This window comes from Lampris incognitus, chromosome 5 (genome assembly GCF_029633865.1).
Source record: "Lampris incognitus isolate fLamInc1 chromosome 5, fLamInc1.hap2, whole genome shotgun sequence".
NCBI classification, from domain to species: Eukaryota; Metazoa; Chordata; class Actinopteri; order Lampriformes; family Lampridae; genus Lampris; species Lampris incognitus.
Window position 1 is genome coordinate 13163251 of NC_079215.1, and position 24212 is coordinate 13187462.

A 24212-nucleotide genomic window follows, 5' to 3' on the forward strand; every position below is an offset into this window, starting at 1 on the left:
CCCCATTTCCGGCACGTTACCACCGGGGCGACCACCGTTGACAAGGCAAACCCACCGTGTGTGCGCGTGTGTGCGTGTGCGTGTGCGTGTGTGTAGCGGTGCGACTCATCTGCGACATTTCCACTGTCACTCAGCTGACGGACAACTGTGAGCGGACCAGCCCGCCGCGCTTCGCATCGCCGATGGCCGAAGCCCGGACGGGGAGGAGCAGGAGGGGAGCTGAGAGAAATGCAGGACCTACGGTGTCGAAACCAGGCAGCAGGTATGGTGGCAACTCTGGCTTCTAGTCACTGTAGTCTTGGCTGCTTTAGGGTCCTTTCGCACACAGGCTGTTAGTTGTGTTGTTAATTGTGTTGCCCATGGGGGGGGGGGGCTGTAAATAAGGCTGATGTGCATACAGATACAACACACACACACACACACTTTAGAAATCAGGACATGTTAGATTCTACCTATTTCAGAGTGTGCCGAACTGCATGGGCATAGCCTATTCATTTGTTTATCTACTCATCTATTTGTCATAGTTTGCCTATGTGATTAATAGGTTTTTGATATGACAGCTGTTTAAGTACATGAATGGTCAAAATAGATACTGAAATAAACTTTGTAATGCAGATAAACATGTCAAATCCACCTCTGAGATTTCTAAGACTACTATATACTATTGTGTGGGGGTGGGGGGGGGGGCACTATATACTTCACGTTTACCCATGTGAGTGAGATGTGTGCACATTTGCTCTTACGTAGGCTGGGCATCATACATAGGCTGTGGGTGTCCTGCATGTAAAACTGTATAACTGGGGGTCGGCTACCCACAGAGCATTTCTGACAATAGCCAACAAAGCATTCCTGTCATTCTGAAGGCATTCAATTCTCACTTGATCTGTTCAGTCAAGAGATTTAATACTCACCTTCTTGTTTGGTTTGGTTTATTAGCTCAGTGTTGGCACACAGTTATGCTGTTTGACATAGTTGTGATCATCTATTTTTTTATCACTGGTCACTGATCACTGATGACTAAGCAATGAAATATTCAGGGACCTGAGAAAGACAGTTTAGATATTTTTCTGCTTTTTTTTTTGTGTGACCAAAGCTTCACCGCATCGTTCAGTAGAGGGATTTTATGGCAACCGGTGTCCTCTATCACTGATAAATATGAGATTAAATTAGCCAAGCATCGCCAATGTGACACAGAGAGCGTAAATCACAGCCGAGTGCTGCAGTAATATACCCTTCGCGGTGTTTAGTGACTCCAAAAAAGACATTCCACATAGAAGCAAGGATGGTCCACACATCGTATTCCAGTAACGTGGTCTCATTTGCTGTCGGCAGGAAACTTAGCTGATTTACTTTCAGCTCTGGCGTCTCACATTATTGAAAAATATTGTCACTACAGTACATCGCCTACAAAACAACCGGAATGATCGAATAAACAACTGCATTGTTTTAAGACAGTAAATACGGGAACTGGAGGATTTTGCATTTTGTCCTGGGTCTGATAGAAGACACTACATTTATTGTTGCACGTTCCACGGTTTCGGTTGTGTTTTGATTTTGGTAGCAGCACCTGTCAAGCAAACACCTAGCTGTCGGCCTACCCGATGCCGTATACTGCCCTGCTCAGCCGTGTAAACATGACCTATTAGCTCAGGCTTGACCCAAACAGCTGTCTGTTTGGGAATTTGTGTATGGCCCGATGAACAGGTGGGCTGCCTGTGGCTTGAGTGGATGAAGACGCTGTTGTTTTAGCTGGAGCTCTCATTCTTTACCACACATACGCTTAGATGCATGTATATGTACCGCTTTCTAAAACCATCACACTGGAACATGGAAACTCTCTGACGGTGCATTTCAAATCCGATCATGACATGTCACATTAGGGTGGTTTTGGTTTTTTGGGGGTTTTTTTGTGGTTCTGTGCCTCTAGGTGATCGCGTGAGACGTCAAATCATAAGCATCTTTGAGTTTCACCTCAGCTTTTTGATATCTCAGCGTCTTTCAAGTGGCTTCAGGTCCATAACACATATCTGCACCGACACCATCTCATCATAAATGAATCACGGTCCAGCTCAGCACTCCACGCCGTGTTACGCCTTAACCCGTCTGCGTTTACTGTCTGTTTTCATGTAAGGACAAATCCCCACCAAAATGACTGATGTTTTGTTTGGATCTCTTTTCAAACAGTGTTTTAGCAACCAGGATCTCTCTGGTTTTTAAGACAAACAAAGTTTTAGTCGACGACACGGAACTAATTGTCTTGGCACCGAGTACCTCATTCACCTGCAACTCCATAAATGCTGTGCTTTTATTTTCCCAGCATGCCCCTGCCCCATTCACCTAAAAAAAATACACAATTATATCTTTCCCTAAATAATCTACTCTGCTACATCAAACCCTCTCTCGTACTAACAAGCGTCTCCCCTTGAGTAAGGATGTGAAATCATATTGTTTCTGCTGGTGTGTGGGAAGAGGGCTGCGAAAACCCTTGTTTCTTATGGGAGTTTTGGAGGGAGCAGAAATTCCAGGGCTGTATAAATAAATGTCTTAATGCCCAAGTCTGTTCGGGCTGTTCTTCCAGGGACGCTTCGTGGACCACGCCAAGCGAGAGCAGACAGCGGAGCTTTATGTTAACCACGTCTAGACCCTCCAATGGGATCGGATCTCCCCCACACCTCACTAGTGTTGAACTTCTGACCCACTGCAGCATGGGATGAAGGCAGAAAGACTTCTTCTGTCGCTTCTTTGCGAGCCTTTTTTTCTCCTTCTTCTTCTTCTCGACCACCTGTTCTTTGTGAAGGGGCTGCCCCTGTGCTGAGTGACACAAACATGTGCTCAAAGTGAGAGTGGCGCTGTAAAGACACTTCCCTTGACTGCTGACCTGGAAAAGGCCTGGGCCCATTCCCACACCCTGAAGCGATCAAAGAAGCTGGCACCAACATCCGTCTTCTCAAACCCGTTCTGTTTAATTGAACTAATTTGATCCTAGTTATACAATTAGTCATACTTTGAGGATTTTGTGAGAAAAAGGTACGCATGGGCAGGTAAATGCTATGTGTACTGTGTGCGGTATGTGATATGTCGGATGTATGGATGCTCTTACGTGGCTTGATGTCCAGAAAACATTAGGAAATAACTGAAGGTTCTCACGTGTGCGGCTTGTATTAATGATACACTTTCTGTATCACTTTCTGATATGTCCATTACGTCACAGGGTAGCAGTTTATGAGGCGTAAAGGTCGGTGCCTGCCCGAACCAATCACAGAGCGTTATCCAGTCCCACATACGTCACGTACTAGTCAATCAACATCCAGTCAGGCACCTGAACATGACCTACATATATTATAGCCGGAAGCGTCATGAGCATAGCACTGTACCTTTCAATATTGAGGGAAAAAAACGCTGGAAGACAGAGTGAAGGTATATTCAGAATTTATCCCGCCCCGCCCCCCCTTGATTTGACGTGACCCCACCAGGTGGCCAGCAAGCGCGAGACGGGCTCACTTTAAAGCGACATAGATGTTTTGGTGCGTGGCGCAGCCGCTACTTCCTGTTTGACCGCATTCCAGGGCCACGGATTGGCCGAGTCAACGCGCGCGGGGGAGAGAGGGCAGAGCGCCGCACGGCCCTCCCCTCCCCTCCCTGTTGTCTGCGGGTGTGTTGACGGTGGTTAAAATGCATTCTTTGATCCGTTCAAATAGTCAGGTGTAGTGGTCAAAGGAAGGAGAGTCTCCAAGTAAGTAAGTGCACCGTGTATCTTGAAGACTTGTTTGTCGCATAACTTCATCCCTCTGCAGGTAAGAATATCCCAGCCTCCACTATCGGTAATGGCAGCAGGTGCACCAGGAAAGGCACCCGGACAGCGCGCCAACGTGTCTTATGCGGCGTAAATATCCACAGCAGGCACGCGTGGAAGTGTTTGAAATCTTGATCCCGAGCCCTGTTGTTGTGGATTTGAAAAAAAAAATAAAGAAAAAGTTTTGCAAGTTTCTGCCTTGCTGCAAAACTAACTGGAGGCAATAATGGACAACAGGTGTAACAGGGGGTTCAGGCGGAGGAATGAGCAACGTTGGCTTTATTATTGAATAAATCATCTGCAACATGTTTTATCGCTCATATATGGGAAGAAATTGAATACTTGTGTAACCGGTTATTTTCTTGCCCGGTGCGGGAGTCGATACGGAGTGTGCTGAACCACAAGGCGACATCACTAACCGCTCGGCTAAAGGGTCAGACTCGTTAGCTAGGGGCTAACGTGTCTTATTAGTAGTTTACACTAGCATAAAGAACTTACAGCTTATACAGTTACACTTGTTTCAACAATAATCGACAGCACGTGCGCGTGTACAGTACATGCCTACACCTGAGAGAGAGAAAAAAACCAAAAACAAACAAGAAACAAGTGCAATAGGGCCAGAAATTCAGACAAAAGCAAATGCAAAAAAAAAAAGAAAAGAAAAAAAGAGGTGACTCAAGTTCAGGCATTGGCTGCATTAGTGGTGACCATCTTTCAGCAAAACTGTCTGTTTTCAATTGTAATCTTGCTGTGGTTTTCTCCATGATGAAGACATTTCTTTTACCCTGTCTCTTTCCATTGTGTTATGCTGTTGTTTATATATATATATATATATACACGCGTGTTAGTTTGAATATGTGTGTTGTTGAATGTGTTGCACTGCAATGGGCTGGGGGAAACGGCATTCTGTTTCCCTTCATGTGCACAAGTACATGAAGTGAAATGACAAAGTGTTCCTGATTCCTGAGCATTATAGCTGCAGGGTATTGGCAGCCATGCTTACAATTGGGACTGTGATATCAGTTTCACATTTGGTAGATTATTGTTTTGAGTCTGACCTGAAAATCAGGTCACTCGAAGTAGATGAGGTAAAGAGTGAGTTGTATTGTCTGGCTGAGTTAACACACAAGAATACTCTCAGCTCATGGGCTGACTAGTGTCCACTATGCGTTTCGTTTGTTTTTGTGCAGGATATGTACATCGCACCCCATGGTAAAACCTAGTAGTTGAACGCTGCCTTGCTTAGAGACCGCCTGACATGAGACTTTTCTCTGAACATTGGGGTCAGCTACTATTAAACTCGCCACACATATGACAAAACCTCACAATATTTAAATTCAGTAACTTCATGAAGAGAGGCAGGTGATGGGGCTCGGGCCTATTGTATTCCCCTCAGTATTGACTTTATCAGCAATTACGTTCAGTACTTTGTCTTTGCACCAAAGAAAGATGACATTATTCTTGTAATTACACTCAACTCTCAGAATATACAAGTTAGGTGTAGTTTCAAAACAAGTAACAAGGCAGTTTCTGACAACTGGTTCATCAACATCACATTTTTAATTGATGTGCCCTGTGTTGGCTTTTTAAAAAAAAAATTATGTTTATTCATGCAGAAATTAGTTGACCGATGTTTCACTATTCTATATTTTTCTTTTTTTCGTATGAAGCCCCTTTGCACAGGGTTTAGCTGTTGGGCAGCAGTATTAACATCCATCTCTTTTTCATCACAGGTCGTTCAGAAAGAGCCAAGGCAGATCACTTACTTTCCAGGTACGTCATCACTGTTAACATGTCATGAGCGTTTGCATCAGCTCATTGAAACGAAGCTTTAATATGGTAAAAGTCTCAATAGATGCCAGGGTTTGTTGTTATGCAAGCTGCAGGTCGGGTTAGGGAGGGGTGGAGTCACTTTACACCAGACTGTGTACCGATTTGGGAAGAGAGCGCTCTCCCTTTAAAAGTCAGATCTGCTGATGGTGAGTTTGTGACTGGTCCAAACAATTCACTGATCCGTGCTTATTGACCAACAGACTAAGGTCATCATGGGGAGGTGCATCACTAATGCTGCTGTTTGTGTTGACATTGACAATGAGCAGACTGGCCTCTTCACACATCTTTGGTGGCTTGAGCTAAATCATTTTCAGTCTTAACCAACTTTTTACCATCTAATTTATGATGTATCACCAAAACAAAAAGAACGTTAACATTTTTTTGTACAATATTGGTGCAAAGCTGCTTGTTTCCGTAGTTTAACCCATCAGTGTGATTAACAATGGGGAGACAATGGGGAGTGTTGGTCTTCCCCCAGATAGTTTACATCACCGTCCCCCAGTCCTTAATGAACAGAATCTGTGTTAATGACCTACCCTTTTTATCAAGAGAATTTAGCTTTGGTGGAGACTGCTGTTATGGACAGGGATTATTCTCTCAGCTCAGTATCGGTGCTTCAGGCGCAAAGCAAAGGGTGACATAGTGCTCATACTTCTATAAGCTTCATATAAGTATAGTCTGTGAAGGGATAGCGTTTGAGGATTAGAAAGGCATTCATTTGCGCTACTGTAGTCTTAAAATGCCCACGGATCGTACGTAGACTGTTAACTTGTACGCTTCAAACCTTGAGAGGAGTGCTCTGCAGATGTAAAGGCTTCAAGGGAGTGTATTTGAATCGGGGTCATATGTCTTACTAGCTGTGGTAGCGGTACAGTTTAATTTGCCTTGGTTGTTTTTGCGAGGTAAGCATCCCCTGAATTACAGTTGCCCACACGAATGTCATTTGCAGACAATTATTTCTTGCTATCAGATCCGATAAAATTTTACTCAGACACAACCCGTCCTGATCCTCTGATAACTATAGTTCTTGTAAATGCTTCTGTTTCAAGTCTGATCTGTGCTTAATGCATTATTTTTTTAAGAAACCACCGTTTGAACAGTGAAAAGCAAGTGAACAAAAATTGGTTCTCTATCTCGAATGGGGCTAAGATTTGACGGTGGAAAATCCCACGTCAATGTTGGCACTGGTTAGTGGTGTCAAAAGGCATCTGCGATCAACAGTATGAGGTCGCTGCATGGAAAGACTGTCTTTTGTAGTATATGGAGGTGCCCCGGGGCCAGCAGAGGCAAATCTTTGAGAAATGACTCATCAGACGGAGAGCTTAACTATTCTTGCTATTCTTGTCTGTATCTATTCCACACCTCAATGATAATTTGGGTCCTGGCCCTTCTTCTTCTTTTTTTTTCAGCCAGGGACCTCTGTCTTCTATACGAGCTGTCATCAAACGAAGTGAGTTTGCTAACAATGAAAGAGCACTACATCACGTTGTTTTATTTCAGAAGTGTTTACCATGTATAGAAGTGAAATGTACAACACAAAATGATTCAACAAAAGTACGTTAAAAAAAATGGGCGGCACGGTGGTGCAGTGGTTTGCGTGGTCGCCTCACAGCAAGAAGGTCCTGGGTTCGGGCACTGGGGTAGTCCAACCTCGGGGGTCGTCCTCTGTGTGGAGTTTGCATGCTCTCCCTGTGTCTGCGTGGGTTTCCTCCGGATGCTCCGGTTTCCTCCCACAGTCCAAAGACATGTTGTCAAGTGAATCGGCCATACTAAATTGTCCGTAGGTCTGTGTGTGTGTGTGTGTGGGGGGGGGGGCTGTGATGAACTGGTGGAGGCCCTGTGATGAACTGGTGGCCTGTCCAGGGTGTCTCCCTGCCTGCCGCCCAATGACTGCTGGGATGGGCTCCAGCATCCCGCGATGCTGAGTAGGATAAGCGGTTTAGATAATGCATGCATGGACTTTGGAAAATTCAGTAGGCAACTTGAGAACCATACTGTTAATTTTACTTCCCTTGTATTTAACAGCCATCATTTGGTGAACTTCACTCAGCATATTGTTTTTCTGAAGTGACATTTTGAAAATCCATCCATCCATTATCTGAACCGTTTATCCTGCTCTCAGTGTCGCGGGCATGCTGGAGCCTATTCCAGCAGTTTTTGGGTGGCGGGGGGGGGGGGGCACCCTGGACTGGCCTGGCCACCGGGCCAACACACACATTCATACCTAGGGACAATTTATTAGGGCCGATTCACCTGACCTACATGTCTTTGGACTGTGGGAGGAAACCGGAGCCCCTGGAGGAAACCCAGATAGACACAGGGAGAACATGCAAACTCCACACAGCGGACAACCTGGGGCGACCCACCAAGATTGGACTACCCCGGGGCTCAAACCCAGGACCTTATTGCTGTGAGGCGACCGCACGAACCACTGCGCCACATTTCAAAAATCAACTCTTAAAATGTAAACATGAACTTCTCTCCAAAAATGTTTTAGCTATGAATAACAAAATGTGATATGCAGGAGAAATTCTGACTTTTCAAATATGACATCTCTCTTCTTTCAGCCAGAACAAACTCTCAAAGTGATCATAATACAGAGCGAAGGTAATGTAAACCCAATTTCCAAAAGAAATATTGATGCAAAATGAACTCACAAATTTTCATACCTTAAACCAGATAGGCGACGACTAATTCATAACATTAGCTGGTGTTGTTTAGTTGAAATGAAAGCCTGCACACTCCTGGGACTTGATTGCACATGATTTGGAGGCAAATTGAGAGTGTGTGGTTTATCTTTCAGACGACCGGAGATCACCATCCTCTCTGCAGAGCCTCTGGCTGGTAACACTTGGTTTCCGGGAAGTTCCGGGGTTTTCCCTCCTCCTCATCCACCGTCACAGCCGAGCTGGTCTGGCACAAACCCGCCTGCTTCCCAGGTAGACCTGGTCCACTTTTTCATTATCTTTCCTGTCTTTTATTTTATGTACTATGCATGGTCGGTATGCTGATGATCTCAAGACTCGATCTATTGAGGTTGCTGTTTCTGTCCTACGTAACATTTAACATTTCCTCCAAATGACGTTCTAAAGAACAGTATATATTAACTAACTCCAGTAATGCAAATACAGTGTGTGGGATATAAAATTATAATGGCACCTGGTGTATGCACATTACCATCTCAAACCCCTCTTCAAAGCCTAAATCCGTGATTTCCCCGATCTGTCTCTCCCTTTGTGAATCAAAACTACACACAAGGTGTAACAGCCACTGTTGCTTGTGTGCTGTCAGCTCAGCAGTAAACACTTCTCACCCTTGGGGGAAAAAAATGGCGTCCTCAGATCAAGGCTAACACAGGCAATCTAATGTATTACAAAGTACATCAAACTACTCTATGGGAATACCGTTCTGCTGTAATATTGATTGTAGAGTTGGTAGATTACATGTCCAACAGAAGTGTCACCATGTCGTCATCTTTTCCCGCTTGAGTTTGGGTTGTGTTTGCTGCTGCGCCATTTTCGCCCTGCCTGGTCAAAAACTCCAATGGTAGTATATGGAGAGTCTCCATGGATGGATGTGATAACTATTTATTATTCAGAAAAAAAAATCCCATGCGAAACCTAGTGTGTGAACCCCTCCCCTTCCCATGTCTCAGCCCCCGCCGTCCTATGACCAGGTGATCAAAGAGAAGACCCAGGAAGAACATATATCCAAGCCAACTGCGGCCCCCCGCCGGTCTGCTTGCACCACTACAAGTGCAACCCAGACAGACCCCGTGAGGGAAGATGCCACTGCCGCCACCACCGGCCAGCAATGCAGTGCAAGTCCAGATTTAACACAGACGAGAGTTCTCAGTGAGGCATACGATAATCATTGTTTGTAAAGCAAATATAAGCTGTTTTGGGAATTCAAAACATTAATTTAGCTCAAGATAGGATTTTGAACTAACTGTCTGAGTCTGCTCATGTATTTTCTCCCAGGTAAAAAGCCAAAAAAACCACCGAGACCATTGCTGCCAAAACGTTCGGAGAGCGATTCTACCACTGGAGCATCTGCACCCACAGACGGGCAGGTTGCCACAAGTTCTCCAGCGGCCTCTAATCCTGCAAACCAAAGTGACTCCAAGGCAAATGTAGAACAACCCATTCCACCAAATTCCCCCCAAACATGGACCAGATCTGTCACCGTGCACTGGGACTTTCCAACAGAGTGTCTTGCTAAGCCTTGTTCTGCTCCTGTAGACCCTCTTCATACTCCTGCTGAAATCCCTCCCCTCTCCTCAGACTCTGCACCCACAGAGCGACCAACTCCGCTCCCTCGATCCAAAACCCGGAAGCAGCCAACCGCAGAGGAGGTCGGGGTTCAGATTCTGGTCGGGCTCGGTGAAAATGGGGACTGTATTCAAGGGACCTCTTGTACTGATCATGAGGAGGTGTTTTCAAATCAGTATTTAAGGGATCTGTTGGAGGTCTTTGGCGCAGACAACCATTGTAAACAGAGCTGTAACTCTGCCGACCAGTCAGATAGCGGAGAAGAGCAAAGTGAAGATGCTGGGGGCGAGATGAGCACTAGCCACAGTCAGTGTAATATCCAGGCCCGGATCCAGGCCTTTGAGAGCCAGGCCAGCACTAATGAGGGAACTTCGGTAGAACCGACTAAAAGACCAGAGCCTCGTCCCAGGAACGCACAGAACAAACCTCCAACCGCCACAAAACCTTCCCTTGCTCCTAAACCTTCATTTAATCGCAGCTTAGAAAATGACAATTCAGATGTGTCATCCTCCAACGTCCCCCCGAACCCTGCCCCTAGACCTCAGCCTCCCAAGAAACCTGTAGACCTCCCTGGTAAAGAACCGGATAGTCTCCCCACCGAGGTGGCTGTTTTGCCACCATCATGGCCTTCTATATTGGCCAGAACCAAGACATTTGAACCTCAAGGGGAGGACACTTCAGTAGGTCCCCCTACATCCCCAGTGAAGCCTTCGAAGGAGCTCTTCAAACCCAGCCTCAATCACAACAACCATAACTCAACCTCCATGGTCAAAGAGAATGTGTACGTGCCCAGTCCAACACGTGAGTAAAATTCTTTGTCATGTAACCCACGAACCCACGTTAAATGAATACAAAGTACATGATGGTACCTTACAGAAGAAAATATGTATACAGTAATAATGTATTTCAGATGGCTTATCATAGTAGTAATTGCTTTAAAAATGTCATTGTTATCACTATTTCAGATAGATGGCTCACAAAAATGAAACATGACTAGTTATAGCAAGACTATAAAATGCAGCAGCTTTATCGTCTTGCTGTTTCTGTGTCCAGATCATACTCCATTCAAGCCGCAGTGTGGCGAGGATAGCGGTCGTGGCTCCTTCAAACAAAGTGTTACACGGAGACCCACGACCATCAGAGTGCCCTGCAAGCCTGGTATACGTGAGTGCAACTCCTTCACTTTGCAGAAATTGTACGCAATATTATATGTGGGCTAAAAATGTGAAGAATGAAATGTTTGTAAATTCGTAATCAATCAGTCAAGTTGCATTTGATATAGCGTTTTTCTAGCTGCAACAGCCACTCAAAGTGCTTGACATTTCTGGTCAAATCTGAATTTCAGACACCTGTTACAACAGAACACAAGCCGTTTCTGTACAATCGCTGCCTATTTCGTATGCGTAAGGCCACCGAAATGGGATTTACAACGATTAATTTATTCACACGTGTATGACAAAAAGATTTGACTTGGGCTGTTTGAGACTATTGACATTAAGCAGACCAGTGGCAGCCCTTAGTCAGTATGCAGATAATGGATTGTCAACAGCAGTGGAACGGTCACCAGAAACTACGGTTATTTTGCTGCACCTAACATTACCATATCCATTATTACCACATGGGAATGAATCAGATCCTCTGAATAGCACACGGGCTTCGCTTCCAACACGGCTGAATGGGTTTCCATGTTCACTGTTCCAATAGATTTAATCATTTCAGCACATGCCAGGCTAACCACATGCATAAAAATTGGTTGTCACTCAACAAGTCAAACAGACTGACTAATGGATTGCGTTGCTGACTAGTGAGCCACTATTGCAGCAGTGTTGTCACCAGCACTTGCTACCATCAACGTTACCGGTTGGCCTAACACGATATTTAACATCCTGTGACTTTACAACTATGTCATTCATAACGGCTTGATTTGCTATTAACAAAAGATGTGGGATGAGTATTATGACTCATAAAATATACACATTCCTGTAAGTACATTTTATATATACACGTACACACACTCACTCACATACACACACGCACGCATATCTACTCATATATTTTCGGAATGTGTGTGTGTGGCGTTAGTGTGTGTGTGTGTGTGTGTTAGTGTAGATAGCGGGGCCTGAAAACTAAAGCACTTATGATCCTAATTCTTTTTGGAGGTGGTAGATATTGTCTCAGAGAGTAAGGGAAAAATCCCAGAAAATTTAAATTATGCGTAATTTTGCATAAATATGCAAAATATGCATTTTTCTAAAAATGGCTAAAAACCACTTTTCTCGGCATTTCAGATGATTCTGAGCATTCGGGGGGAGGGAGTGGGGGGTAAACCACTTTTCTCGGCATTTCAGATGATTCTGAGCATTTGGGGGGAGGGAGTTGGAGTGGGGGGGGTTTAGGGGCAGGGGGAAGGCGGTTAGCTGGCGGGATGAAGAGGAGGGAGATTTAGACGGGTGGATAACCAAACCGCTACATTGTAGCAGGGTTCTTCTAGTATATATATATATATATATATATATATATATATATATATATATATATATACTATATATTATGTAGCGTTTTTTTCCGAAACCGTCAATGGTGTTGAGTGCTCGACTAATGAGGAGCGGAATATCAACACGGATATAGGAAAAAAGATTTTAATACATAGCAGTACAGGCCTGTTAGCAGCTGATGAGTGTGAGACGCATGAAACAGGCCTGTACTGCTATGTATTAAAATATCTTTTCCTGTATCCATGTTGAGATATATATACAGTGCTGCTTGAAAGTTTGTGAACCCTCCAGACAGGGTCACTGTTTTTGTAAAAAACATTAAAATAAGCTTATTACACATACATCCAAATCCCAATTTGTAAAGCACACCTTCCAAATAATGGACACACACACAAAAAGAGATATATTTTCATTATTTAATTCAACAAAGGTGGTTTATTTCACAAAAACTGAAAATTTAACATGTGCAAAAGTATGTGAACCCTTGTATTAGTAGCTTGTGGCTCCTCCTTTTGCAGCCATTACTTCAACCAAACGTCTTCTGTAACCACTAACCAGTCTCTCGCATCTGCTTATGGGGATTTTTGCCCACTCCTCCTTGCAGAACTCAGCCAGTTGAGAGAGGTTGAAGGGACATCTGGTATGTACCAACTTCTTCAGGTCTCGCCACAACATTCCAATTGGATTAAGGTCCAGACTTTGACTGGGCCAATCCAGAGTACGAATCCTCTTTCTCTGAAGCCATTCCTTTGCAGTTTTGCTGGAATGCTTTGGGTCATTGTCTTGTTGCACAATCCATTTTCGTCCCAGCTTCAACTCCCTGACTGATGGCAGGAGATTCTGGTCAAGAATTTGTTGATATACCGGAGAATTCATGGTTCCTTGGATAATATGGAGTCGTCCAGGTCCAGAAGCAGAAAAGCAGCCCCAGATCTTCACATTTCCACCACCATGCTTCACTGTTGGGAGGAGGTTCTTTTCTTCATATGCAGTGTTGGCTTTTCTCCAAACATGTTGGTTTTGATTGTGACCAAATAATTCTATTTTGGACTCGTCTGTCCAGAGAATGGACTTCCAGAAGGCCTCTGGTTTGTCCAAGTACTCTCTGGCAAAGTTGAAACGGGCAGCTTTGTTCTTTTTTGAAAGCAGAGGCTTCCTTCTAGCAACCCTCTCATGAATGTCATGGCTATTCAATTTTCATCTGATTGTAGATGCATGCACATTTGTCCCAGATGCTACCAGAGAGGTCTGCAACTCTCTAGAGGTGATGTGTGGGTTGGCCTTTACCTGATTTATTATTTTTCTGGTGCTTCTGGGTGATAGTTTTGATGGGCGTCCACTTCTAGGCAGAGTTGCTGTCATGTTGAAGGCCCTCCATTTGTAAATTATTTGTCTTACAGTGGATGGATGGAGCTGGAATCTTTTGGAGATGGTCTTATAGCCCTCCCCAGACTGATGGGCTGTCACTACCCTCTTCTTCATGTCCTCAGATATCACCTTTGCATTGTTGATTTGTATGGGACCACAGTGGTTTGGTTGGTTTCCTCTCTCTTTTAATTAGTGCAGGCCAAACCCTTTCCCAAGGATGTCTCATTTCATTGGTCTGCTTAAATGATTAATTAAGCACCCAAATGTGTTTCACCACAGTCTGTTACCTGCTTGACTTAACCAATGCAGCTGGGGGTTCACTTACTTTTGCACATACCCTAATTCCATGTTTCATGTAGTTTTTGGGCTACTTAAACAAGTCCCACTAAACAAGTAGATGCAATTGATAAACATATATCTGACATTTCATATATAAACACTGGTGATGCTAAAATAAGAAAATCATGGTAAAACAACAGAAACATCTAAACTGCTCAAGGGGTTCACATACTTTCAAGCAGCACTGTGTATATATATATATATATATATATATTTTCCATCCTTCTTAACCACCCATCCTGCTCTCAGGGTCGCAGGGATGCTGGAGCCTATTCCAGCAGTCATTGGGCGGCAGGCGGGGAGACACCCTGGACAGGCCGCCAGGCCATCACAGGGCTATATATATATATATATATATATGTGTGTGTGTGTGTGTGTGTGTGTGTATGTATATGTACGTATGTATAGCGTTTTTTTTTTCGGGAATCATCAATGGTGTTGATAAAAGGGCTCAACAAATCAGGAGCAGAATATCAAAATAGATGTAGGAAAAAAACTTTTAATACATAGCAGCTATGTATTAAAAGTTTTTTTTCCTGCATCTATCTTGATATATATAACATTGTTAAAAGAAACACTCAACGGTAGGAAAAGTGCTCAACAAATCAGGAGCAAATGTGTGTGTGTGTGTGTGTGTGTGTGTGTGTGTGTGTGTGTATGTGTATATATATAATACACACACACACACACACACATAGTTTTCAGGGGTAATGATTTCATTTTATGCAAGTATATGCAAATGAGTGTTACTAATTGTCTTAGTATGTGGGACCAGTGACTGCTAAATGACCTTTTCTTCTTTTTTTTTCCTCTATATGATGTCTGTCTTTTTCCTAATTTTCTTGACAAAAAGCAAGGCTTATTGGAGATACTGAGTTTGATAATATTAAGAGTGATGCCTTGTAATATTTTCATCTTTCAGTGTCGGATAACTCTCTGGATGGCCCCCCTCCTCTGCCTACTCAGAAACCTGTGGGTTCCTTCACACCCACGGTGAGCAACAGACAAATCCTCACACCTGTCCTCCCTCCCCAGGTAAGATTTACATCACATTGGACCATCACAAACCTAGGAGAGTGCCCTTATTGGAAAAAAACTTGGAAATAAATTCTTATTACATATTTTATCAGTATGGCTGATCACAGGTGGTATACAACTATAGACTTTGCAGAACTAAACACTCCTTTTCTTTGACATGGAAAGCTGAACATGTCCACAGCATCTCTTCTATTCACCACTGGTTATGTTGTGGTGATAGGTGGATTTTTATCTCTTTGGTGAGATCATTTTCTTTATCATTTCAGCTTTTTCATCACAAGTGAGCTCTTGATAGAGCTTAAAAGAGATGAAGCAATAGGATCTGTTGTCTATATTGTGACAGAGCAGTTTGTATTGTATTGAAAAAGGCTTCGCTCTGCAAAGTTATCCTTGGCAAACTTTCTCTAGTCTTTTAGCTGACCTACCAGTCACTCACCTGCTACTTTTCCTGTGGTTTTCACAAAAAAACAAAATGACCATTGTAGACCCATGCAAACAATGTCTGTCATGTGGGTAAAATGACACTTGGGCTGAAAGCAGTTATAAAGCACTTACTATGGCTTCCAGTTTTATGGCACTGTAGTAGAAATCTGTTCTACATCTGACATATTCATAGACAAAGAAAAATTATTGGTCTCTTTTGCAGGAGTCTGTCAACATAAGGCCAGAAATGTCTCTACCTCCTCGGTGAGTTTGGGGAAAAAGCACCCCCAGAGAGTGAACTATACTTTTATATTTATGATGACACTGTGTAAATATCTGTTGATGCTGAACCTGGTGCTGCTGCTGAACTACAGGCCCAGTGGGGGTAAGGTTCTCCCTCCTCGCCCACCTCCAGCCAAAACGGGCCCAGGGAGACCACCTCCACCTCGCCTCGATGCTGCAGGTCGATCCCCTTCCACCCAAGCGTCTTCGTGTGGGGCTTCACCTAAACTTCAGACACATTCCAAGTCCCAGATGCCCCAAAGAAAAGGACCGGTTTTACCCCCAAGGCCTAATCCTGGCCACCGTCTTTACAACAAGTACACGGTGAGGGAGAGCAGTTGGCAGTGGACTGTACCAAAAGTGGTGTGATCATTTTTCAGTTGTCTCGTGATGAGCACAAATAAAGATTTCCATAATTTTTCACTTTGTTTCCCCTAAAGTTTGAACTTCCTCATGGGATTGCAGCCTTAGACTATAATGGGAGCAATATAGGAGAGCTTTCCTTTCAGGTGACCAAAACAATTATGCTTTTTCTCATAACTCGTTTTAAATATTATTGTCCCCATACTACAGGACATATGCAGCCCACTCAGCAAAAATGAATAGCACTTTCTTTCTTTTTTTTTTTGCCCTGTACACTAGAAAAATGAGGTACTTTTGCTGCTGGGGGAGATTGACAACAAGACATTTGAGTGCCAAGTAGGAGATAGCAGAGGCAGAGTACAGAAGTCTAACATGAAGGTCATCACTCCTCTCTCTGCGTCGGCCACATCCTCACCATGTGTATCCTGTCCACCAGTAAGTACAACTTGACGAATGTCGCAGTATAGGTGTCGGGGTAGCGTAGCGGTTTATTCCATTGCCTACCAACACAGGGATCTTGGTTCAAATCCTGTGTTACCTCCGGCTTGGTTGGGTGTCCCTACAGACGCAATTGGCCATGTCTGTGGGTGGGAAGCCGGATGTGGATATGTGTCCTTGTCGCTGCACTACTACCTCCTCTGGTTGGTCGGGACGCCTGTTTGGGGGGAGGGGGAACTGGGGGGAATAGCGTGATCCTCCCACGCGCTACGTCCCCCTGCCGAAACTCCTCACCGTCAGGTGAAAAGAAGCGGCTGGCGACTCCACATGTATCAGAGGAGGGACGTGGTAGTCTGCAGCCCTCCCCGGATCGGCAGAGGGGGTGGAGCAGTGATTGGGAAGGCGCAGAAGAGTGGGGTAATTGGCCAGCTACAATTGGGGAGAAAAAGCCGGGGGGATCCAAAAAGAACGTCGCGATACGTGAAGGGAAATGTCCCGATTTTCAGCATTATGTTGTACATATAATACTCCATTAGCAGCCATGATACGCCGCAATCTTCTGTGTGTCTCTGAAACGCCGCCGACATAGTGCAGAAAAGTGTCCGCCACTGACATCACCGGGAGACTGTCTGTGAATGTGAAAACTACACCCTTACTTCCTTCCTGGTTTTCCACTACTTCAATGGGCTACATCAAAATAGGCAGCATTGTACACGAAAATGTGGATAACAACACTACATGCAGCTGTTGTATCGAATGCTAAATAAAGACGGCGATTCATGGATTGTCTAATGACGTCTCTGGTGGACATTCTTCCGTTTTCCCTTTCCTTTTCAGTTTGATTCATTTTCTGTTTTCTTTCCCTGAACGTGTTTACCCCATGTCCGGTGAGGCCTACTGTGCAGGTCCATGAAACGTTGTCCTGTAAGTGTCTTTGTCCTCTGTGCAGACTGCAAGTCCAGCTGGCTCTGGCAGACACAAGCGTGGTCTAAAGGTGCAAGCCTTGCATGACTTCACTCCAGGTAGGATCTCATAGTTTTTATCTCCAGCAGCTGCTATTGCAGAATGCAAGTATACAGTATTATAGCCAAATACATGCAGTGTTACTCATTAAAAAACTCCATGCATGATTGCATAGCATCATAATTATTGACGTTATATTTGTATCAAATAGTGTTTGTTGTACTTGAACTGGATTTTGGCAGGATTGTTTTCCATGCCTAGTCATTTATGTTTACTCTCCTAAACGGCATATGTAGCATTTTGTGTTTCTAAAGTTTGTTTTCTGCATTCAGAGGGTCCAGGAGAGCTGGGTCTGAAGGCAGGGGATGTGGTAAACATGGTGGAGCAGGTAGACAGTGATTGGTACAAGGGCACATGTAGAGGATCTTCAGGCTTCTTCCCAACTAACTACGTCAAAGTCCTGGTAAGACTCAAAACCGTGGTCAAAGTGCACAAAAGTGGTTTCGGTTTCTATCTATAAAGTGTATATCACTTTCCCTGGTGATGAAAAATGTCATTTTAAATATGTCTACTATGGTTTAAGCCTCCCAGATGTTCCATAATTAAATCTCTTTTCCAATTAGTCCAAATCACCAATGCCCACAAACGAGAGGAAAACAAAGCCGGCACCTACAATAGTCAGGTAAAACTTTAAAATGGGGAAATTTCTGCGTTGCCCTATAACAAAAGCTAAAAAGCACTTAAACAGTGGCTTATACCTTACTTTTAAAACTAGTAGATAGTCCTTATCAACACTTCGTTTTTACTCATGCTGCACAGAAACACAAAGCAATCGGGTCTTTGGTTGTGTCTTTTAAAGTGGGCCGAGGTGTGTGGCACGGTTCGACTATGAGGGGGAGCTCAGCGACGAGCTGTCATTCTCTGAAGGGGACGTCATCGTGCTGAGAGAGTACATCGGCCAGGAGTGGGCGAGGGGAACGGTCGGTGTCTCCACGGGAATATTTCCTCTCAACTTTGTAGAGGTTATTGAAGATCTGCCTCCACCGCCGACCCAGCAGCAGACACAGTGCTTCAAAATAGCGCTGCCTGGTAAGAGTCAATAAACGCCGACAAAATATTGTATATGTACTGACAACAGCTTAACCTCTTTGGCCAACTTGCAAGTGAAAATATTCAAATTATACTATAGACCATCGAGTTACATCAAAGGATTACTCTTTTGGGCGTCTGGGTAGCGTAGCGGTCTATTCCGTTGCCTACCAACACGGGGATCGCTGGTTCGAATCCCCGTGTTACCTCCGGCTTGGTCGGGCGTCCCTACAGACACAATTGGCCGTCTCTGCGGGCGGGAAGCCGGATGTGGGTATGTGTCCTGGTCGCTGCACAAGCGCCTCCTCTGGTCGGTCGGGGTGACTGTTCGGGGGGGGGGGGGAATAGTGTGATCCTCACACGTGCTACGTCCCCCTGGTGAAACCCCTCACTGTCAGGTGAAAAGAAGCGGCTGGCGACTCCACATGTATCGGAGGAGGCATGTGGTAGTCTGCTGCCCTCCCCGGATCGGCAGAGGGGGTGGAGCAGCGACCGGGACGGCTCGGAAGAGTGGGGTAATTGGCTGGATACAATTGGGGAGAAAAAGGGGGGAAAAAAATTACCCTTTTGTCCCTTAAACCCAAAGCCTCAGGAACTCTTTCTTCCCTGAGCTGCCGTCATACTTTTCCTGTGTTGACTGGCACTTTGTCATGTGTCATACAAGGAACTTGGTATATCTTCCTCTATTTCATTAAAAGTAATACGTCCAGTACACAAGTCTCTGAACAATGAGCTAGTAGATTTCGCACAAATACAGCACATTTGTCATTTTTAAGAATGAACATTGACCGTAAAACAAAAAAACAGACGAGTAAAAAAAATCAGAATTGAGCAATAAAAATGTAACCATTAACAAATCTCCTGTTTGATCCTTTGTATTGCTAACGTTCGTGACACAATAGCTGATCCATAAATATTCAGATCAAGATTGCTTTCGTGGCTGCTCGTTGTAATGGTGTCTGCCGGGTAGGGCCCGTGCTTAATATGTAACCCAGGAGGCTCCAGAGGGGCGCGGGATGGGCGGGAGAACAAAACGCACAGGCTAAAGTCTGCCGTGCACTCGCCGAACAGCACCATGCTGCTGAAATGAACGATGATGGTAGCATAACCTCGTGTTCCTTATGTTACTCGGGGAAAGACGCTGAAAGATGCAGCACCTCGCCATGGCTTGAATGGATGGAGTGGAATCACCGCCACAAGACAAAAACGCCCACAATCATTATTTGTGGAGTAGTTGCGTCATCATCGTTTATGGAGTAGTTGCATCGTGGCACTGTTACATTTTGTTTACATCATCTGAGATTAACTTCTCATTACCATACATTTTTTTTACTATGTAAAAGACACGCTGCTCCAAATCAAGCCCCGGCAAGGGCTTTCCAAGGAAGAAATGACAGCACATCCATCCATCCATCCGTCTGTCTGTCTGTCCATCCATCCATACCAAAGCAGCTAAATGTGGGACACTAAGGCCGCTATCATCCAGTCTGAAGTAACAGCGAAGTTGTTCTGGCTAACAATCAGTTTGTTGCAAACTAAACTTGTAGAAGGCGTTTATCAAGAGATATTAAAACATCTATTGTAAAAACCCAGGTTTCAACCTTTTTTTTTTTTTTGTAATGGTGGCGGTGAGAAAAGTGCTTCCTGATTACTGTTACATTTCAAAGGGATCACTGGACTCTGGAGTTGTCAAACACCAACGTCGCCTCATATAATGATAGTAATAATATAATAATAATAATGTAACATAATGTAATGTTTTTTTTATGGCAGTGGTGAGAAAAGTGCTTCCTGATTACTGTTACATTTCAAAGGGATCACTGGAATCTGGAGTTGTCAGACACCAATGCAGTTACCAATATCCCCTCATATAATGTTATAATAATATAATAATAATGTAATAGTAATATAACAATGTAATTATATTATTATTATTATTATTATATGTCACAAATGACTATCTTCAGAGTTGTAGCTGTGAGGACCAGTGTGAGAGAAGTCTTTATCTCAGCTGTGTGTTACACTACTGGTGATGGGAAGCCCAGTGGAGCACACGCCCAGACAGATTATCATTCAGTTCATTCATTATGTTGCAGTTAATGTCCTTTTGAACAACCTTGATGTATTTATTTCCCTAGGAATGGTTGGTTCACCCGGTACTCCCCCCGAGGCTACCAAACATGCTCAGGTAACCGATAGTTGTTGAAACAGGCTGGTTTATCAATAATAAAATCCATGTTGTGGCAAAGTTTTCGACATACAACATAACAACCATCAAAGATAATGGTCAGCTATAGTTGCATGTTCTCCAATGAAACTGTTTTGGGTTCATAACTAGTGTAAATAGCCACTTTTAAGTGACAATTAACATCTTTTTTTTTTTTTACCTTTGACATTATTAAATCAAGTTCATTTGATTCAACCTGAAGTGTTCTTTGTAATGTGTAGTCCTGTCCTTAGGTACTATCTTTTTTTGCTGGTGTTATGCAGTTCTTCTGTTGTTTTTAAATGTGCTCTATAAATAAACTCGTCTTTGTGCCCTGCTCTTCCTGTAGGCCCCACAGTCCGGTGTGCAGTGGTTAGTGGCTCTTTATGACTTCAATGGGCAGACAAAGAGCGACCTGTCCTTTAAGCAGGGGGACCATATCATGGTTACCCAACACATTGATGCAGAGTGGTGCTCTGGCAGGCTCAACAACAGGACGGGCATCTTCCCCAAGAGCTTTGTTGAGTCCTACACAGGTATTAAGTTCTGTCGGCCCTTCTCGTGTCTGTTGCATGATGGGATTTTACCCTGTGCAGAAAGGGCAGAGATGTAGCTCACATTTTCTCTATGCCCCCTAGTTAAACTGTGTATATCGGTGCAAATACTGTTTATTAAGAAAACAAAAGCACTTGGATGGAAACTGTCTCATAGTGCATCCATGTGGCTGGAAGAGAAAATGAGCTCAAATGTATGTAATCAATGGAAACCGGCAAACGAGTCTTTAGCCCAATCCCAATGTCCCCCCTGAACCCTCACGGACTTAATTAACATCACCTGATAAGTGCTTGTGCGAGAGGCTGCAAGGGCTCGAAATGGTATAAATAGGAATGGGAGAGCACTTTGCGACATATCACGTTACCTCGACGCCAACGAAACATGTTTCGTAATATTGTGGGTTTGGGACTTTTTACTGTACGTCTTTTACTTTCTTCACGGCCAAGGCACTTAAGGGACCGACTGCATGATTTGAACGTCTTCCAGGCGCTTGCTTTACAGGGTTGATGAGAGGTAATTCTCAAATAACCGATTTACTCATTTTTGTCAAAATGGTATCATTAAGCAAAAATGAAAAGAAATGGTTGATGAATAAACTAGGTGTGTAATATAGCATATGCTTGCATTCCTCTGATTTCAAGTGTTTTTTATGTATCATCTTAAATCCTCTTTGTAAATGTAGGCATACCAGCACACCCAATAGCCCAGGCTGAATACCCATGTGGCTTTCCATGCTTGTTTACCCGTTTTGTTTTGTTTTTTACACTTCCGGGCTTCCCTGGTAACCCTGTGTTTAACGTCACAATGCTACGAACTGTGGGTAATTCCCTCAGGCAAAGTCTGCAGAAATCCGGACTGTGCATAAAGGGATCAAAATGCCTGCGAGCGAGCCCTCATGCACTTGACGATTTGACAGTGGGACAGCCCTAAGCCCTCGTGGACTTAGCGGAAATGTGCCTCAAAGTCCGCGAGTCTGTGAGTGTGGACATTGGGATTGGGCTGTTTATTTTAAATGGGGGTGATGGTGCAGCATAGGTTTGCACATTTTAAATCTCCAATGTATATTGCAACTGACACAAATGACCGTATGCATTATTGAGGATGATTCCAACTTCCTCTCACATTTCCCATCCCCCTTAAGCTGTGGGGTTTCTTCCATGGGGCAAACAACTTAGAAATGACCACCAATTTGCTATGGTCATAATTCATAACAAATCATTTTTATTAGTTTTTGTTAAAGCTTTGCTTTTTGTCTACCGCCATCACTAGGTCATTCGTCAACAGTGGACAGTCAGCTAAATGGAGCTCCAGGTGCAGGGAGAGCCAAGGCTCTGTTTGATTTCACATCTGATTGTGAAGAGGAGCTTTCTCTGCAGGTGAATGGCCCATTCTCTTGGGTATGTTGTTGCGTAAAATCAAATTGTAAGCTCTGTCATACCGATATCTTCTCAAACCTCCCTCATTTACAGGTGGGAGACATAATAACCAACTTGGAGTCCATTGATGAAGAATGGTTCTTGGGTGACCTGAGGGGGAAACGGGCCTTGGTACCTAAAAACTATGTACAAGTATTGGGATTGTACTAGGTGGTGTTTTGTTTCCAACTAGAGGAGCACAGAGACACTGTTATAGTGGGGCCCATTATGTGCTTGTAATGTGTACCGACCAACGGAAACATGAAACCCTTGAAGATAAAGAGAGTAGTCTCCCTGTGGAAATCGAAGTGCCTTCTTTACTCGAGTGTTTTACAATTTAATTGCTGTGACTTTTTTTTCTTTTCAAATGCATGAAGTTGTCACACTGAAATCAGATGTTACCGTTAGTTATTTATCATTAAAGTCTTGATTCATTGAGCAAAACTAGTTGGCTTGATTAAAAAGTGCCAAGCTATATTCTACATTTTTCAAACTTAACTCACGTTTGCCAAGTTCTATGGTCTAACTGGCTTTTACGCCATCTAGTGGTGACTTTGGGTAGTCATCACATTCTGCAATTGGACGAGTCTGTAGGTAGACGATCGGTATACCCTAAGAGCCGTATACGATCCGTATACCCCGGAAGTCGTTACGAAGCGATTCTATTGGTCAGTCGGTTAAAGGGTCCTTCGAGCCTACTTTGAACGGTTGTTGCCTGTGTTTAAACTGTCACGTTGGCGGCAAAGTAGTAGTAGTCAACGGCACATTAATAGTATAATACTAATAACAATAATTGTGTAATGCTATTAATAACGAAGACTCGCCTAACTCCAAGGGTATACCGTTCGTCTACCTACAGAGTCGTTAGTACGGTGTTTTATTTGTGCCTTGTGTATGTAGGTTCTTTCCAAAGGAAAACCAGTGAAATCAGCTGGTGGGTTGTAGGATTTGGTTAAAAATGACCTGCACTGCTCTCTGTGGCACATTACCACCAGTCTTAAAATCTAAATCTGCCACCCAAGATTGCAGTGATTATTACCCCATGTGCTTGCATTAGGCTATAGGGTCTTTGAGGGATTATCTGCAGTATGATTTCACTACATTGTCCTGTTTACAATTTTAAAGGACTTCCAATAACTCCCACACACACACACCATGTTCACATGCTGTATTAGGGTCCCTGGAAATTTTTTAGGCATGTTTCTGTGGATTTATCCTTATGTCAATTATGGGGAAATGTTTGTGAGGCTACACCTTTAGAAGATAAAAGCCAACAATGTACCAATGCTGACTTGAATGCTGGAGGACAAGGTTGCAAACACAAACTAAAGGCCAGAAAAG

The 24212-nt window shown here is 43.8% G+C and overlaps 1 protein-coding gene across 1 annotated transcript; it reads left to right on the forward strand.

The window, feature by feature from the left end:
• Positions 1 to 219: 219 nt before the first annotated feature.
• Positions 220 to 23304, forward strand: sh3d19 (SH3 domain containing 19). The gene is made up of 21 exons (XM_056279764.1): positions 220 to 262; positions 5527 to 5566; positions 7036 to 7076; positions 8194 to 8233; positions 8430 to 8565; positions 9282 to 9480; positions 9607 to 10698; positions 10951 to 11061; positions 15022 to 15134; positions 15784 to 15824; positions 15935 to 16166; positions 16283 to 16351; positions 16485 to 16640; positions 17593 to 17665; positions 17939 to 18069; positions 18230 to 18288; positions 18466 to 18695; positions 20834 to 20883; positions 21251 to 21437; positions 22726 to 22832; positions 22926 to 23304. The coding sequence occupies exons 1-21, from the start codon at positions 229 to 231 to the stop codon at positions 23040 to 23042; spliced, it is 3258 nt and encodes a 1085-aa protein (XP_056135739.1). The 5' UTR covers positions 220 to 228; the 3' UTR covers positions 23043 to 23304.
• Positions 23305 to 24212: the final 908 nt, after the last annotated feature.